This window comes from Acanthaster planci, linkage group LG01 (assembly GCF_054643075.1).
Source record: "Acanthaster planci isolate LZ-2023a linkage group LG01, COTS_SCS, whole genome shotgun sequence".
NCBI classification, from domain to species: Eukaryota; Metazoa; Echinodermata; class Asteroidea; order Valvatida; family Acanthasteridae; genus Acanthaster; species Acanthaster planci.
This window is the reverse complement of record NC_141777.1, coordinates 18,704,552-18,722,528: the sequence shown is the minus strand read 5'-3', so window position 1 is coordinate 18,722,528 and position 17,977 is coordinate 18,704,552. Positions and strand designations below refer to the sequence as shown.

Genomic DNA, 17,977 nt, shown 5'->3' with positions numbered 1-17,977 from the left:
GGAACCAGGAAAATCGGGACAACAGATCTCGGCTCGTCGTCTAATTGCGAGTAGTTGCCGCCGACGAGGCCCAACCCCGCCTGCTTTGCTCTTCAACCGATTCTGCGCGGCGCCAAACCACATCTCCACTGTCACTACCTTGCCGCCATTTATAAATGATTGTCGTCGCGATAAGGTAAACCCCATTTATAATGCCCAAGCTCCTTGAAGTCTGTAGTGGTATTTAGTGTTTACGAGGCTACAATTCAACTCAAGAGCGACTACCGTATGGTCCACAGTTATTTTAAGGGATGGTCTAAACTGCTGCGTGACTATGCATCCATCAGTGTGAATTTTAGCAAACAGGATTTGTATACTAATCTTCAAAGAACCATTTACCATTATTGAAAAATATACACTGAACATTAACGTGGGTTCTACTTCATTACTTTCATTCGCAATCGACAGTGCTTTCAGCTTGAATATTTCTACACAACGCATTCATAATTTGTTACTCGTTTGATACATGATACGCACTTTTGTATTAGCAGAGACTGGATTAACGACAAACACATTCCCGATGCTTCACCAGCATCATCACTGTAAGTACCGCTGGTGATGTACTCCTTGCTATAAATGCACCGTCTCCAGGCAACAATTCTTTCTTCGGAGTTTTACCTGTAGCATCGATGTCAGTTCAACGTTACCAACGAGCAATTAACTGGAGGGACGTGGAAGACAGACCTTTACATCCCTATTGTCGCTACTCGCAAGCCAGCTCACCATTGAAAGCTATTTTTCGGTTCTGTGTATTCGCGGCATCCGAAATGAATGGGGAAAAGGGAAAGTGGGCGAGGTACTTTAATTGAAACCCATTCCAGAGACGAGGCTCACTTTCGGCTTGGTTTTGATGCATTCATGGCCTTAACACCCTTTTTTTCTCCACCCTAAGAACAAATTGGTAAAAATCAACCAACAAGTGGTAAATAATGTGCCCAATCAATCACGTTGGTTGGACACTTACATTTATTTTTGGGTTGTTTAAACCGATTTGTCGATCCTCATTCGAGAAAACAACACTTGGAATTACCTTGCTTGAAAGAAACTTTAACGTTGTTTTCCTAAAGATTTGAAGTAAAAACAAAGGGTGTGCTGTTTTCTTTTTCATAATAATGAATATTTTGAGGCAATTTTGCATTAATTGCTTTTAAAGGTACAGCTGCCCACTAGCTTTAACTGTACCATGAAGAGAAGTAGTGATTTTTTATGTAAAAAACCCAGAAAATAAATGTTTCCGATTATGTACGTTGTTTGTTCACTTTACACTCTAGCTCCTCAAACATAATGAAACCGAAATGGATTTTTATTTTAATATTCAAATCACCCCATCCCAAAGTGTCTTGTACCTTTATGTCACTTCCAATCTAGATTAAAATTCATCCTTGAAATGAACACTTAATGTTTTAAGACTTCAATTTCACCCGTCAAGGCTCAAGTCATCTAGGAATAACAGCCAATATTGATGGCAAACGTAAGTTTGCCTGCCGAATTCAAAGAAAATCTAATTGATTGTATTGCCAATGGGTTTGCAATTAGGGCGTGTAACACATACACACTCGGGAAAGCTTGTTGGGCATTTACCAAATTAGAGGAAATTTTGAGATTTTAGTCTCATTGCTGGCGGACTAGGTCCTTTAACCATTATAGTACATTCCTTATTGGCCGCCAATACGTAAGGTTATAAAATGTCAAAGCTTGGCAATAGTCTTTGATGGTATTGTAGAGGCCAAAGAAGAAATTCCTGAGAAAACCGAAGTCGTGAATGAAGGTACCATTAGCGCATGAACATTCGTGCGAGGCTTTAAAAACCTGCTACACCGTAGGTTTTCAGATATTTGACAAGGCATTCAATTACAAATGAGCACCGTTGCACGGTTTACCTTCGGAACAAGCTATAATCCACCATAGTGATAATTAACACAGTGAAGGAAGTCCAATATGCGATTCAAAGCATCAAATTCAACTGTTTTTCCTTAAGATTCTTCTGGTAAGTGGCATAATCAATATGTCTCACCGAAACTTTCTGCTGTATGGAGCAACCGGCCGCATTTCCCTTTTTTATGTCATTCTTTGTCTGCACGTGTCGGTTTGCCTCTGTGCCAACTGCCATTCTACAGTCAGCATTCCAAATAAACCATAAATATCGTAGTCACTCTAATGTTTTGGACCAGAATGGAGTGCAGTATTTACATTAGATTTGGGGCTTTCTGCCGTCTTTTTGTTCGTGCTGTGTTGTACCAGCACCGACCACTTTTAATTCATAGCTGGAGCTTCAAAGCCAAACAGTGGACTCGCACATGATCGCTGGTTGCAGTCTCACTCTTTGCTTACAGAGTGTTGCCACAAAGCAATCGTCGCAACTCCATTCGTTTCAATGGGTTGAATTACACTCAGAAAATGTAGTGCCTGTGACTCTTTATCCCATCTCTTTATGAACGAAAAATGGCTGCATGCTTGAACATGCAAAATCCACTTACCCTTCACACGGGTCTGTTAAGGGCTGAATTTCATTTTTCTGTCAAAGCCCCTCATTTCCTGGAGGAACTCGGTGTCAGCAGAGATGAATTAGGAGACAAACTACAAGACAGAATCCCAAGACTAAACTACCTTTAGTAATCACAGTGCCGTTGTATGTTTAGTCCCCCAATTCATCCATCCAGTGTGACATAACGCTGGAGTAGACAGCAAATCACGTTGACGAACAACCAGAATCTTCAATGCAGCCAGTGGTTAGACACACCATAGATAGCCCATTGTATCGCAGCCTTTCAGCAGTGGGTGTGAAGATGCGTGCGTGCACGAGCTGTGCCAGCGCTAAAGTGAAGCCAGTAACGCTGCGCGGTTGGCTCCTCTCCCCACCAACCACTTTTTCTGCTGTCCTGATGGCTGCGCTACGTCATGTGGGGCGCTGTTTCAACAGTCTAACAGCCATTAGGAGGCTCACATTTACTACTGTTATGGAAATCAACCAATGTAAAGTAGTTTGACCTGGTAATTACTGGTATGCTTGCCGTATGTGACGCACAGTCGATAAAATATTAATTTCAAGATTCAATGACTTCATTTACGACAACCGCATTAGTAAATCGATCACTTTGTCCAGCTTGTTGACAAAAAGGAGTCGTGTGCATACAATCATCCTCGCAAAAGAAAATTCAATGAATGAGGACGGGCTATTTTTTATCCTCGTTCACTGAACCGCATGGGACATTAATTGTTTAAACTCAAGCGCGATTCCACAGAAAACGGTCACTGTCAAGCCAGGGAGCCCCAGAGTACAATCACCGATGAGCACATCAACTAACAAAGCGACGGAATGTTTGAACCATCAATGCAGTCAATCTACACAGCTTATGTCTAAATTTTGACCACCAACTGAGCAACAAACCGTGCTTTCCACAGTTTTGTCTACCATAATCTTTGAAAATGGGGGAGGATACATGCGGATTGAATACTTGACGATGTTTCGGACAAGGTAACAAATTGCAAAGTCAAAAGTGAAGTTACCTTTTGCTGTAATCTATTTCGTCCAGAAATCGAACTCTAAGCTTGAAAGGAAAAACGCTGAAATGTACGGTCTAGACACAATTTTATAACATTGAGATCTGCTTATTTCTTGCCATGTTGAGTCAGAGGCCGATTATAATCACCATCTGCATGATTTGTCAAACAACTTTTTTTGGTAATGTCATGGTAAGAAACAATTTCTCTCTTCCACTGCGCACGTTTTTGGCTGAAGTGTCTCATTAACCTGTCGATATGGGATCGTAAGTTAATTTATCGGGGTCGGGTGTCGTCGCAGCAGAATGCACTGCTAACTAAATTGTTTGTATACGGTACATAGTGCTATTTTTGTATACTGAGGATATGCATGAAATAACAGCCTGAAAAGCATAGTCATTTTCAATAAATATCTATCCTCAGGGTTTGCAGGCGTTAGAAACCCTGCACTCATACCTAAGCACGAAAACCAATCCATTCGAATCTATCAAGACATAGTGACGCGTATTAAAATCACAGTATGGGGCACCAGAGGCGATAAGTTTCCAAACAGAATTGAACAGCGAGCCGGTGCACGTTCGCCTGGCAGACGACGGTGCACTTCGCGCTTTGTGGATAAATATTTTCTTTCCTGCGCCTTTTGCGTCGGACATATCCCAGGGGCAGTCAAGTCGGGGACTAAGATCAACAGTATATCTTGTTTCACGTAAAAAGGTACCATACCCAGCGTATTTCGGTTCCTGGTTGAAGGAGAATACTAATGTGGTTCAGGTATTGGCGAGAGGGCCAACTCACAGCTTACAAACTAGCCCGTTCAGCGTCGCATACACAGGCGTACCTTTTCTGTCCACTTTACCCGATTCCTGCCCGGATGGTCATCTCGTTAATCCGGTAAGCTTAAATTATTCTTGCCTGCGGACTGCTGAAAAATGAAACCAGACCCACGGAGGAATAACCATTAAGGAATTAGACACTGCCTGATTTTCATTTCTATTGTAGTGCTGTTAACGCGATACGACTCGCGCGCTCAACTATACTGGCCACAACAGTTCGCACAATGTATGTCCGAAAAAAATGTCAGATTTCTTGGTAAAGTGAAATCTACGAATCTCGACTGAGCTCTTTCATAAGTGCACAGGAGGCCAGGAGATTAATTTCCGCCGAACGGAAAGAAAGTCCCCAAGATATATTTCTTCATCACTTTACATCAAATAACGACATCTTTTCATCTTAGCCACACGACGCCTTTTATAGTCTAAACTTCACACATACACAATTTGGATACAAGTATCTCTTGTTTCTCTGTAATGTAACACATTTCCAACTCTGGTATTAATAACCCATGTAGTATCCACATTGCTGTGGGGGGGGGTTATAATGTCATACTTTGTAGTTTTAATTCAGCATTGCAGCTGAGTCAGTGTAGAATAATCAAAATGATAAAGCAAAGCCTTTAAGCCTGTCTGTGCGCGGGAACTCCGCCATATTCTCAAAGACATCAAGCATTGTCTAAACATTTCAATAAGCTTCGTGACTACGGTTGCAAAATCGAGTCAACACTCAGACCCGTTCCAATCTGGAGGTAAATATTCAATCCAAACAGTCAATCTTGCGATGTTGAACAATGTTTAATTCTAGCGCGCGAAATCAAATGTAGTTTGCCTCCTATTACTAGGATGTGTGTTTACCACTCCATCTGATCCGCCCATCAGTCATTCCGAGCCACGCAGTGATCACGATTATTCCTCGCTTACTCGCCGAATAGAGCGATTTATACAGACAAAAACCAAACACACCAGGTAGTTCAATAGTAGCACAGCAACTGCAGCGTATGCAAGATTACAGTCGTGCCATATCCTATTACTAGATGATATGTCTTTGAGATATTCCACCCGAATTTTACAGTTTGTGGTTCTTGTCTACCACAGGCTCGTGGGTCCCCAGGCCTCAATCATGAAAAACAGTTTTTAAAATAAAAAGTTTTTACATTAATCGTTTGCCTCTGTATCATCCCATGCGATTGCCGAAAACTTATTAAACAGCGAGCGAAATTTTATTACAATCCTGGGCAACAAGGTCGCATACACACCCATAGGAATATTTCGGTAAAATACTCCACGTCTAAAAAGGCCAACCGAGTTGTGTATTGGAAATAATGGCATAAAGAATCACGGTGACAACTACCGGTATGCCAGACGTATTGGAGTTTAGGCGCTGTACGATCAACAGGTAAAGTCCAGTTTCATAAAATGGGACCAAAACTAACGTCACTTACAAAATGCATTGATATCAATGGCATTAAAGATATCTTGCTTACCCACTTACCCCTACGAGGACTTTTGTTTGTAAATGTTAAAGCAACTCATTATGGATGTACTTCAACGAACAACGATACATGTACCGTCAATGACAAACCACATATTCAGCCCATGACGATCAACTCAAGTCTAAACTCTTCAAATTACTTACTCCTCGTCAATGACAGCTGATCCTGGGCTTGGGGCCCGTTCATATATTGAGTCATTTTGAATCAGGACAGGATATTTTTTTTCTTCACATAACGGCTGAGCCTTGTTAATTACTACTAGAGCATTTCCCAACAAATATATCATGTTAGTATTTCCCTTTCGGAGAGGCCAATAAAATTCAAATGTAGTGGACTTACCTTCACGGCACACACGCACCAGAACAACTGTGTGCCTGGGCTAAAACCAGTAATTTCAGCAACAGACTTTCACAACTACAAGCACCGAAGAATGAGCAAACTTATCGAGTGCAGAGTCGAGATAGATTTACACACATCGACTAATTAAACTGGCTGGTCTAAACGTGCGATTGGACGCACCATGCTGAGACGAGAGCCAACGTGCAGTTTATATACCTGCCAGGGGCCATTATTACGACTTGTGACGTCCAACGTGTCATCAGATCACAATCAAACGGAAGAGGAACGGACTGGTTTTGTAGACTAAAGCAGGTGGGTTTATCGACACGTAGTAAGACATGTCGTGATATAAAAGCTGTTAATAACACAACCTTGAACGAGGCATTTTGAGAGTGCTGATGTTTGTCGGTTTAACTATCAGTCTGGCAACCATTTCTTTTCGCTCCATATCCAATCTCAGTTTGTGTTCGTTTCACCTGTGGCGCAGCATCGACTTATCTGATATCGTGCTGTCTGCATCTCTAGCACAACTCCTAAATCACCCTATTTCGGTCAAATGGACTGAAACAGATATAAATCTGCATGCATGACGTGTCAGGAATATGATTTCAAAGAAACACAGTTTCTCTGCGGTGCGTTCGGCAGAGTATTTAAAGTCTTGTTTGACCAAGTGGGCCCGTCGGGCCCGGAAATGTCGAGTCATTTTTTACAGCCCACGGATCGACAGAAATTATTTTCTAAAAAGTTATACCACAAAATGGCCAAACAAATTTTGTAAAACTCGCCCCGGGTGCTCGTGTAACTGGTTATATGAATTTATTTTGTCTCAGAGGTCTATAGGTATTAAAGAAATTATCTACAAGAACTTATTCACTCCAAAGAGACAGAACAAGAATAACAAGAATAATTCATCACAAAATTGTTGTTTGGTCGATGCCCAAGGACACTATATTAAATAGTATAGCTACCACAGAAAAGGCAGAGAGGATGACGCACTAACGTAACAGTGACCGTCCCTCTCATGTATGACGACGAGCGAAGTGCCTCTCGGCTCGGTACATACTTCATGCACAGCAGCGAATTTCACAGCGTGACTTTTGAACGGGTGCCTGCAATTTAGGGAAAGTTCTGCCCGCACTCAGAAAAGCAAAAGCATATGTTCTGTCTGAGAAAAGCACTGTTGGGCAGATTTTCCTTTAATTTGAACACACTCTGCGAAAAGTGTTCGGATGTTCAGTGTGAACTGTCGCAAATGTTTCAATGCAAAATAAGCCAGTGGGCTGTGTCATTTGATATGCCAAAGGAAACTTGCATCTGAAGTTGTGCCCGTAACATGTTCAACAGCCCGAAGACGTATTCCTCGATAAAATATCAAGTAACTACCGTTGCCATATCGCAAAGATATCGATTTATGGCGCACTTCCACAGATTTCAAGGCTATCCTTTCTATGGACCTGGGGAACATGTATCAATGATACTGAGAAGAGTCTTCCGTCCGTGTTTTATTACTTCATAAAACAATACCGCCTTTGGTAAAACTACACCTGGGCAGACCGATAACTCAACACCGAAAGAGTTGAGTTCTTGACACATATTGTGGGGATCGTCGCTGCCTTTGAAAAAGATAGACATAAATCGTACACAAGGCTCTCATGACAAGGTCAACGCACTCGCTGCATCTCGCAGACAGCTACGACCACCACAAACACCCAGGCTTCGGTTACTTGCTGCGACACTGTGGCCGACAAGACAAAAGTCACCGTTAATCTGCATGTCTAGTTGAAAGTGTTTTCTTAGCGCTAACTGTGTTTTCTTGATATTCCCTACAGACGCAAGCACGACGCTGTGGCATCCATGCAGTTTTTATATTGACACGTTAAGGAGTGAAAGGTGGAATTCGGTCGCAACAAATAGCTGAAATACGAGCGTCCAGGTAAAAACTATCCCACTATCCCGTGAAATCCCCCTGGAGTTAGAATTACAAAGCATTTAGTTCGTGTTCTCAAAGGCTTGCTGGGAAGTTTGCTTAGACTCGTTTCAGAATTGTTCTTTCATCTAGACAAAATGCAGATATCAGAAAACGGTAAACAACCCCCCAAAAGCTCTTCATTTCCAGACAAAATTAAATTACCAACAGATCGGATAACCGTGCTAATTCATCCAAAACCGCATAACAGTCCATACACCTTAGCATACTGCATCCAATGAATCGACTGAAGTCACGTTTTTTCGATCCCAAGAGTTGAACGTTTCACGAAAGCGTCCTTGACGGTAAAAACGTCGTGACTTCAAACGCTGTGAACAACCACAAGACATGTCCCTAAATCCATGATTCATGGCATACATCCAATAGAAAGTACTCCACGTTTCACAGAGTGTTTTCCTTTCATTTCCCCTCCTTAAATTGAAGGCATTGGTGTGAAAACCCACGCGGGGATAATTTGAAACACAACTTACGGTAACAAAGTGCCTTTTCCAAACTAGGTGCACACATGACGATGTAACGGAAGATGCTATAGAAAAAAAAGTCACCATAAGAGAACTACAAGACTATTTACATTTTTTATGGCCGAGTTCGGGCGGCATGTTCCCGTTTGTTCACGAACAGCTCGATTTGTTGTTCGTGGGTCGGCCGCTCGAACGCCGGGAACAAACGACCGGTTATCGCTAGTAGTTAGTGACAAGCAACATGCAACATGGCGGCGTCCATGTAGGCTACGTTATTCAAGAGTTAATGTTTGGATGGGCTGAATTCTTTTCTACATAAACAGGAACATCCATTTCAGTGTTACGGAAAATAATTAATGTTAATTTTGCAAAACTCAAAATCTCACGAGGTTTTCTGTGTGTTCCTGTTAAAACCCTGACGAAGAGGTGGTGTGTGATCCTGTTCCGAGAACAGTGTTCTTGAGTCGTGTTCCTGCTGTTCGAGCGCGAGAACAAGAAACCCGTGTCGAGAACGGGCCGCTCGAACTCGACCTATAACTCGAGCACAACACCTTTTGATCTCTTCCAACATCGCTGAAGCTGCAGCTTAGTTGATAGCAATCTGAGTTGATACTGATCTTTTCTGGCAAAACAGCTGGGGGAACTTCACACTCATCCAAACGTTGTAACATTGGCATGTAATGGGGTAAAACTTCCGGGGGGGCTGGGCCCTCATAGTTTTTATACAGGGGACACTGAAGCAGTTGGACTGCAGCTAATCTGGTGATTGTAATCATTCCAAGATTCCACAGGGGGTGGGCGTGGGCAATAATGAGGGGATTTATTTTCAGTGTTTGAGTGTCTTCAACAATTATGAAAAGAGTGTCACTCCGAAATAAGCACAAAGCACTAACTGTGCCGTGCAGGTCTGCATAAATCTCCTATACGTGATAGGAAAGTTTAAAACCCCGCACCGAATAGGAGATAACAGAGAGATATAGTGTTTGTTAGTCTTGTTTAAACCCAACGCTAGCTCTTCTTCAAAACCTTGCCAGTAAGCACTATGCAGGTGCACACCAATCGCCAAGGTGTCATCCGATATACTAGGTGTTTCTCATCATTGGAAACGAAACAAATAATGACACACGTCCTGAACAGAATGGGCCCAGCGCAATTTGAAATGCTATAAACGAACGATTAACTTCGTTAACCGTGGCGTCGCGCTTGAGGGTTATTAATGTAACCAGAGGGCAGTCTTTGACGGGGTATTTCGCGGCAATAACGCAGGTTACGTTTCACTCGGCTACGTGGTAGTTTTTAATTGTAGCTTTTGTTTGCTATTAACAGTTTTTGCGCTTTTACTGCAAATTATATTGAACCGTTTCAAACCTTCGGGGTGTAGTCCACACAGGTTGATATTCGTGTTTACCAAACTACGTGCAATTTGAGACTGAATCTCTGTACACGAGCTCAATTGCATTGGGCGACCTGCTCACTCAAGTACCGTCTAATTTCCATCCCTCGTAGATTTTGAGAAATTAAACTATGACACGACGGGACGACGTCGACAACATTAGCACACGCTGGTCTATCAAACGATGTGCCATAAACACCAGTAAAAAAGCATGCCCTTTTTCCCGCTGTAAAAACATTTAGTTTGAACGGGAGTGGCCGTTACGTTCACACGCAGATAACAACTGTTAGTTGTAATTCAAGCGTAAACTGTACAAAACCACGCATTTGGGTAAGTTCCTGGAAATACGAAATCGATAGATTCTCTTGACAACTATAACAACTATTATCCAGTCTGTTCACTTTTGAAGTTGTTTCTAGAGCACATGGACGCCCAGCAATCTTCCAGCACAAAACAAGAAAATGCATTTTTTAATCAAACAAAATCCCTTCCATTTCTCGTTACACCAGGAGGAAATTCATTTTATGGGATGTTCAGCAAGCACAAATTAGTGATCTTTGAACAAAAATAAGGCATGCCTGGTCGGCATCGTTGTCCATTTTGGACGCGTACCGTCTCTTGAACAATCCATCCTTTCGAAGAGCAGAAACTGGCATCCTACTTCTTTCAAGTGAGATTTACTGCCGGATTCAAAGATCAATTAAACAGCCTAAGATTGATGCTGTATACGTAGCCTCTTTTTAACCTCTGAATTCCACTTGCAAATGTGGTCCAAAGCTTACAGTCCTTTTTACTAGATGGCTTCCTCCAACTCTTAAGCCACTTGTGTCACGCCTGCCTTTGCGGAGCATGTTTTGGAAAGAAAAGGGCATTAAAAGGCACTCAACTGCATTCACACTAACAAAGTGGTTAGCATTATGTCCTGGAAAAGAATACGTGACGAAAACGAAGGGAAAATTTGCAGAATCAATTGGATTTGACGGTAACTCTACCATGGATTTTGCTCTACCACAGATTCTGCAAAATGCCAATTGTCTTTGTTTTTAGTTGTCTTGCAGCCGCTGCAGGCTAGTTCCGGTTGTACCTTGTCAAGTTGACCAAATCAGGCATTGTTCAACCACAGTTGGAAAGTTCCCACAGTCCCAAGGTTTACTGCTTAAAAAGGCAAAGAGACCAAATGCGCAAATTCCACATATAAAACGGGGTTCATATGTTAAAAAAGTGATCCAAGGTTCATTTTGTTCAAAGATTTAGTAGTCCCAATACAGTCCAAAAGTCCAAAACAAAAAAGGATCCAACTGTACGCAAAAGGTTCATTTTTCCTAAAGCACAGGATGTATGAGCATCCAAACTGACAACTCCTAAGCATTATTTGTTGTCCATTTCGACCACTGAGCCCTCTTTTTCTTCCTATCTAGTCAAGTTTTACTGTCGATACAGACTGTGAAACCCTGTTGTCTATTGGGATAACAGGACCTTCGAACTAACGAACCTTCCGACAAACGAACCATTCGACTATCGAGCGGTCACCATTCAACCTAGCGCACGAATACGTGACGTAGGCGGAACTGCAGTGCTTTTCTGCCGCAACTATACTACCAAAAATAAAGGCACAGAAGGCATGCCAATAAGGGCACTCCTGATGGACCATCTTCCATACGACCACTCCAACAACAGATTCGTAAATTTCCAGTGATGGGAGTGGTAGGGTTTTTTGGTTCCCTCCGCGCATTCTAAGGGAGAGATCGCAACCTAGTGTGTAGCTTCACTCGATCGTATGACCCGGCACGACTACGCGTACGATCGAAGCTTTCTTTTCATTTTTACCTCCGCATCATTCTTTGCCATCTATTCCCATTCGCAGCTTTTGAATAATACAATGTCACACATCCATAACCATGCGGTTATACAGGATGTATACAATCAGCGTTTCGGCCGTGCTCTGGTTAAAAAAAACGACATGGGTTGAATACTAAACGTTGCTTGCATCTCGCCTCGACTACTCCATGCTCCGGTCAACACGTGTTCAGGGCGCGCTGACATTTTCAAGGTGTAAGGTCCCCTACGGCCAACTGTGGCGGCTTGACTTTACAGATACTTTCCTTCGGCCAGGCATGATGGAGAAAGTCTTCACTTCCTCCTCTCATTTAGGGGGTGCTCCCAAGAGAATAAAAGCACATATTGCAACATGTCAAGTTACACATTCCCGAACTATTACCACGAAATACTCCGATCTGGCCCGACTACAGAAATCTTGATGGCATCAGAAGATATTTGGCCCGGTTTGCTGTTAGTACAAGAACAACTTAAAAATAAAACAATAATACTCAAAAAGTGTAAGAATTGGAAGCCGAATGAAGACAGAGAATTGCAATTTAATGCATAATAACAGCAAAACTGAACTATTATATAGCGATTTTATTAAGCATATACAGATAACTCCACAACCATTCACAATGACCTGCAATTATGCAGATTTGAGAATCTGAGCGTATTCATTTTTTTATCCTTATTCTTGTTCTTGATACAGTCACAATGACTCGGCGTGATTCGGAAATGTTTTACGTCAAGAATAACTTGCAAGAAAGCAAGAAGAATTTCCAGAATTGGTTGTGAATACCAGAATGAGCAAAGAACTGCAATTTGTTCCCGAATCACCTCCACAATTGGAAACATGTCCAAAATTGGAGGCAAAAAAATTCCAAAAACTGCCTTCCTGATCTTGAACAAGCTTTCATCGAACTACTACAGTCACCACGAGGCAGCCAAGAACCATTTCCCGCTTTACTGGAGAATAACTCTTCCTGGCAATTTGGGTTAAAAAAGTGGAAATGTGTGACCCGCCTTATTTGGCAACAATCAATTAATTTTCCCGAATTGTCTAGAGTTAAAGGCCTATATACACTTAGGGCAAATGACACGTTCACTCCGATGCCTTTGTGCTTAGTTGAGAGTTAGCGCATGCGCAGTCGATCACTTTACTGTGGATTTCGATGCAGGCGACGTCAGACACCGTTCTGACACTTCTTTCCGCGAATGGAGACCGTAATTTATTTTTTATTCCCCCCTCCAAAAAAAAACAACAACTAAATTTCACGGAGATAACCTGAAAACTCAAAATTGATTAGACAACATTATACCACCGTACTATATGAACCCAGTTGCACAAATTTTAAAACAAATTCTGAAAAACCGGTTAAAAAAAGAACATATTTGAAAGAAAATACGTCCACGGTTTTTCCTAATATAAAACCACTTCTCCAGTTTATCCAAACAAACGAAATAAAGTGGCATGTGCATTAAGACCCAATAAAAACATCAATAGTATTTTCAAGTTTTATCGCGAATTGAACATTTTGCGCGAGAATCATTTGTCTGTAGTAGTTCACGTATACGTGCGTTGATGGAGTACATGTACTGTACGTGCACATGTGCAAATGTAAATCATGGCCGACCATCAATCGACACAGAGCTAAAGTTGAAATTGATAAAACTAACGAAGGACAATTCGCAGTAGCTTAAACATAACATATTATCCTTTATCAAACAGTCTTTCAACTACCAAGATATGCAGCTTGTGTGGAAATACTGGAGAACAATTCACAATTTCGATTTTAAAATACCTTTTTACGTTCGGAAATGTAACGTCCACAAGCATCTTCATTTCTCCGAAATGTCACTTATGATTAACATGAAACACATCACAAAATGAAATCTGAAGCCTGATATATCTCTCAGGTATAAATTCAGCAAACTTTTACATAATGTGGAAGATCTCCGCAAATGGATTTTGGTATAGTCGTTTGCTGGCTGGTGTCGCCATTTTAACAAGCAACAGAAAGTGACGACGACTTTGCGAAATTTTAGCACATGCGCACAACTAAGTGGAAGGGGTTTACACGTGAGGGCGACTGATGCATTTTAATGCATACCTTTAAATGCAAAGGAGTGAAAAATAAACTCTTTGAAGAGCCTCTTGTTCGAATGGTCCTCCAGTCTATCAGAATGAAGTTTGCATCTTTTGGCCAAGGGTGAAAAAAAAATCACTTTAAAAGAGTAAAATAACCACTACCCTTTTCATAAAGCCATTGCTGGGACCACTCGTAATGTAACGCGTGGCGTTCTTCGGTCCTTTAGCACATGGGTTTTAAGAATTTCTTGAGATAACCTCTCATGGCTGAAAAGTTTATCCCAATGTCAAGGGCCGTTCCAGGATATTCAGAAAAGGGGGTGGGAACTTCCAAGGTCAGAGTGGTAAGACCCGAACGCACAGCACCAAGACCCCGCAGGGCACAGGGCCGGACGGAAGGCCGGGAAATATTTGTAGTTCTGCAGAGCACCTCTGAAGTACATCGTAATATGAAACGGCATAACATCAATAAAACATGCAAAAGACCTTTTGGTACCAGCCAATGACAATAGGAGTATGCCCTTGCAATCCAAGTAAATTATGTATATCTTGTCTCTTGGCAAGAAAATTGTCCAAAGTAATGATGCAATAACACGCGCTGACTATATGAACGTCATTTTTGTTCAAAATTGTCTGCCTTAATGAGTTATTTCTTGCAATATTTCTAGTCCAGTTAGCCCATTCTAACTGCAGTTAGATAATGCTCGACGTTCACAGCATTCTTCCCTACAGCCTTAAAAACAAGGACAGGGCAGGCATAAATACTGAATGAGCACCATTCAACGAAGCCCTGATCGCAAGACGCGCATCAGCGGTAGGAAATGGCCGGACATCAATTAGTCATAAGGGGATTTCTCGTACACGGTTTTAAGCATTCATTAGACATGTCGAAGTATTTGACATTTTCAAGTATTACCAAACTATTTTTGTGCAAATCGCAGTCGTGGAAGTCCCTTCCAAAGCATGTACACGAAGAACGCCACCTTCATATACAATATGAGAAAATGTACTATACAGCTTGATGCATTAGGTTATTGTATAAATCTTCATTAAGTTTAAGCTTTATTTTGTAAAAAAAAAAATGAGTCATAGAATTGTATATTATATCTTTATGATGCAAAAAAAGATGAATCACTCAATAAGGGGCACGATTAACAAGACAGCATAATGCTGAATTCATTTATTTGCACACCAATTTTTTGTCATCTTTACATTACCATCATTATTTGAAACACTGGTTCAATAAACAAAAAGCACAAAAGGCGCAAAATAAAATTCTGATGGTCTAGCTTTAACACTGCATTCGAAAACACAATGACAGTTTAGCCATTCTTATTGGTCCAGAGCCAGTCACGTGGTCTGTCTCAAACGGTTGATAAGAGCATGGAGCTATTACACAGAGTACAGAAGTGCGTGAACCAGGAGTGCACGCGTTGGTTCACGCGGTGGTTCTCTCGCATATACCTTTTACAAACATGATTGCGGACATGACGTATTCACTGCGGTACTGTAGAGAGCACCGGCTGGTTGTGCTCCACCTCACTCAGTACCACTGACATTTAAACACACAGACCACCAGATCGCATTCAGACATACATGAACATTTCTACGAAGCATCCAACTAAAATCAAAACGATGGGCAATTTCACCCCCTCAGTATAAGGAATGTACGCACAGGAGGTGAAGAATTCCGGCCAAAAATTCTATGAAGCCATTTTTTGATTATGAAAAATATCTTCCATTTATTTCACCTAGCTCAAGTAGATTCAAAACGATGCGTTTGGAACAGCAGTATCAAAGAGCAAAAAAATGAACGTATTTTGAGAGCATATGCATACAAATACGGGCAATGTAAGTACGTTACACGCGATGCGCACTGAAAGCGCTGTCATCTATCATTTTGCTCACTGTTCGCCCATACTTCTCGAAATCACGGTTATACGCGCGAGACCGATGATCTATGGATGAGTTCGAGCGGCTTGTTCTCCTATGTTCAAGAATCGCTCGATTTGTTGTTCATTAGTCGGCCGCTCAAACGCCGGGAACGTACAGCCGGTTATCGCTGCTTGTTGCATGCAACATTGCGGCATCCATGTGCGTTCTTTCAGAGTAGACTATTGAAAGCCGGGCTGAATTCTTTTCTATTTAAAAAGAACATTCTGTTCTTTGCTATGGAAAATGATTATTGTTATTTTTGTAACAACTTCCCATTGTCTCCGGCTAAGCCATCTCGCTATTTTTTGCGGCTGTTCGAAAATCAAAATCTCACGAGTTTTTCCGTGTGTTCCTGTAAACTCTGACAAGGAGGTGGTGTGATCCTGTTCCAAGAACAGTGTTCTTGAGTCGTGTTCCCGCCGTTCGAGCGCAAGAACAAGAAACCCGTGTCAAGAACACGCAGCCCAAACTCGATCTATGTGTTTATATGTCTATGCTCAGTACGCGCCATGCGCTAGACAATTTCCATATAAGGGGGTTATTCGCGAGAGGAGCATAGTGTGGCTGAGGGTGTTTGAAATATATGCTAAATATAAGTTAAACTGTTAACAGAATCGTTCGAATTTTATAATTTTGAAAAATAGTTTTGTCTTTGTGACTGAAAAGGTATTCGTGAATGTGGGTAAGTTATGCTTGGCCGGTCTGGCCGGCTCGGGGAAATGGTTATCTTTGTGACTGAAAAGGTATTCGTGAATGTGGGTAAGTTATGCTTGGCCGGTCTGGCCGGCTCGGGGAAATGGATGCGGATAATGTCCCTCACAGTGGCTTGGGTATTATCAGGGTCCATTCTCCTGAGCCGGTCTGAAACGAATATTTGAAGCCGTCGAAGCACATAATAATATGCCCTTATTTACTCTCCTCTCCAGAAGTACATTGAGTAAAACGTGTGAACAAGGGTCCAGTTTGCTGGGAGCATGGTGACGAGGGGTGGCTCTAGAGATGACACTTTGCCGAGGTTTGGCGGGGTATAAGCTTCCTCATGTCGGCCTACCGGTTTTGGAAAGCTTATCCAAATCCTTGAGAGATACAGTCGCCGAGCCTCGTTTCGCTGGCTTGGGCTGTGATGAAGACAAGACACAAGTGGAAATCAATAACAGCTCTTTGAACAAGAACTTGAAGATGAGTGGGCTTCAGGGTGAGGACGAGGGATGAAAAAACATCACTTACCTTCCCTATGACAATTATAGAACAAGACATTCCAGCAAGATGCCTGACAAAATATTTTGGTGGTTCCCAGCACTTTTTATTTATGAATTGGGGTTTCTGAGGTTCGTTATAAAATCCCCAAATTATATGGGCCTGCACTCATTCAAAATACGCGTCCCCCCCCCACTTCGTTATTTGATTTCCCTTTCGACAACATTGTGTGGCGGTTCTTCTCCACAAACCTCCGAATGACATATCGATAAGTATAACTGATTACGTGAGAACAAAGCAACAACTCGGTGATACAGGGAAACTATAACTCTTAGCCTCCTGATCAATAATGATGGTGTACGGGCTATAATGTTTAACAGACAGGCGGCGTTGCAAGGTTATGCTTAACACAGCGAAATCCTCATTACCACATATTGAGGATTTGCGCTTAACGTCTTTTACCGTTCAGCGGTAATGAAGAGGCCCTGAATCAATTTACGTGCTTGGATAATTCGACCAGCGCGCGCCAAGGCAGCGATGCCGCACACTTCCTTGCACAGCTCAGGGTCGGCCAACATCGTCAGCGGCTTTCAACGAACCCCTTAATTCAAGGTGTTAACCCCAATTAGGCGGCTAAAATACCCGTCCCTGAATGGTACTGACGATTAGGCAATTTCCATTTTTTTCTCTCTTCAGCTGTTGACCATTAACACCAATAATGAGCATTTCAAACACTGTCTATTATTACAAGAGGCGCAAGGTGCCCAGAAACGCAAACAGGCGCACCGCTTGCCAGACAGGTCGACCTGACCTTGGGTAGATGTTTTGTTTTCATTTTCGCGTTTTGGGAGGTTCAAGCTTCATGTACGTCATTGATGAGGTTCCTTAT

At 42.0% G+C, this 17,977-nt stretch overlaps 1 protein-coding gene and 1 long non-coding RNA gene across 3 annotated transcripts in view; one reads left to right on the top strand and one right to left on the bottom strand.

Annotated features, from left to right (window-relative positions):
- Window positions 1-3,160: 3,160 nt before the first annotated feature.
- LOC110978153 (uncharacterized) lies at window positions 3,161-16,948 on the top strand. Of its 2 annotated transcripts, none has more exons than XR_015428132.1 (3): window positions 3,161-3,514; window positions 8,035-8,138; window positions 16,818-16,948. It is a non-coding gene; the product is annotated as an uncharacterized LOC110978153 (long non-coding RNA). The 2 variants fall into 2 exon arrangements; XR_002598026.2 differs by lacking the exon at window positions 3,161-3,514 and adding an exon at window positions 3,717-6,517.
- The window catches only part of ndufaf5 (NADH:ubiquinone oxidoreductase complex assembly factor 5), a 96,673-nt gene continuing 93,798 nt past the window's right edge, over window positions 15,103-17,977 (bottom strand). Inside the window, exon 12 of the mRNA XM_022232906.2 lies at window positions 15,103-17,009. Within this exon, the coding sequence (XP_022088598.2) occupies window positions 16,929-17,009 (81 nt within the window). The 3' untranslated portion in view covers window positions 15,103-16,928. The remainder of the gene's footprint in view (window positions 17,010-17,977) is intronic.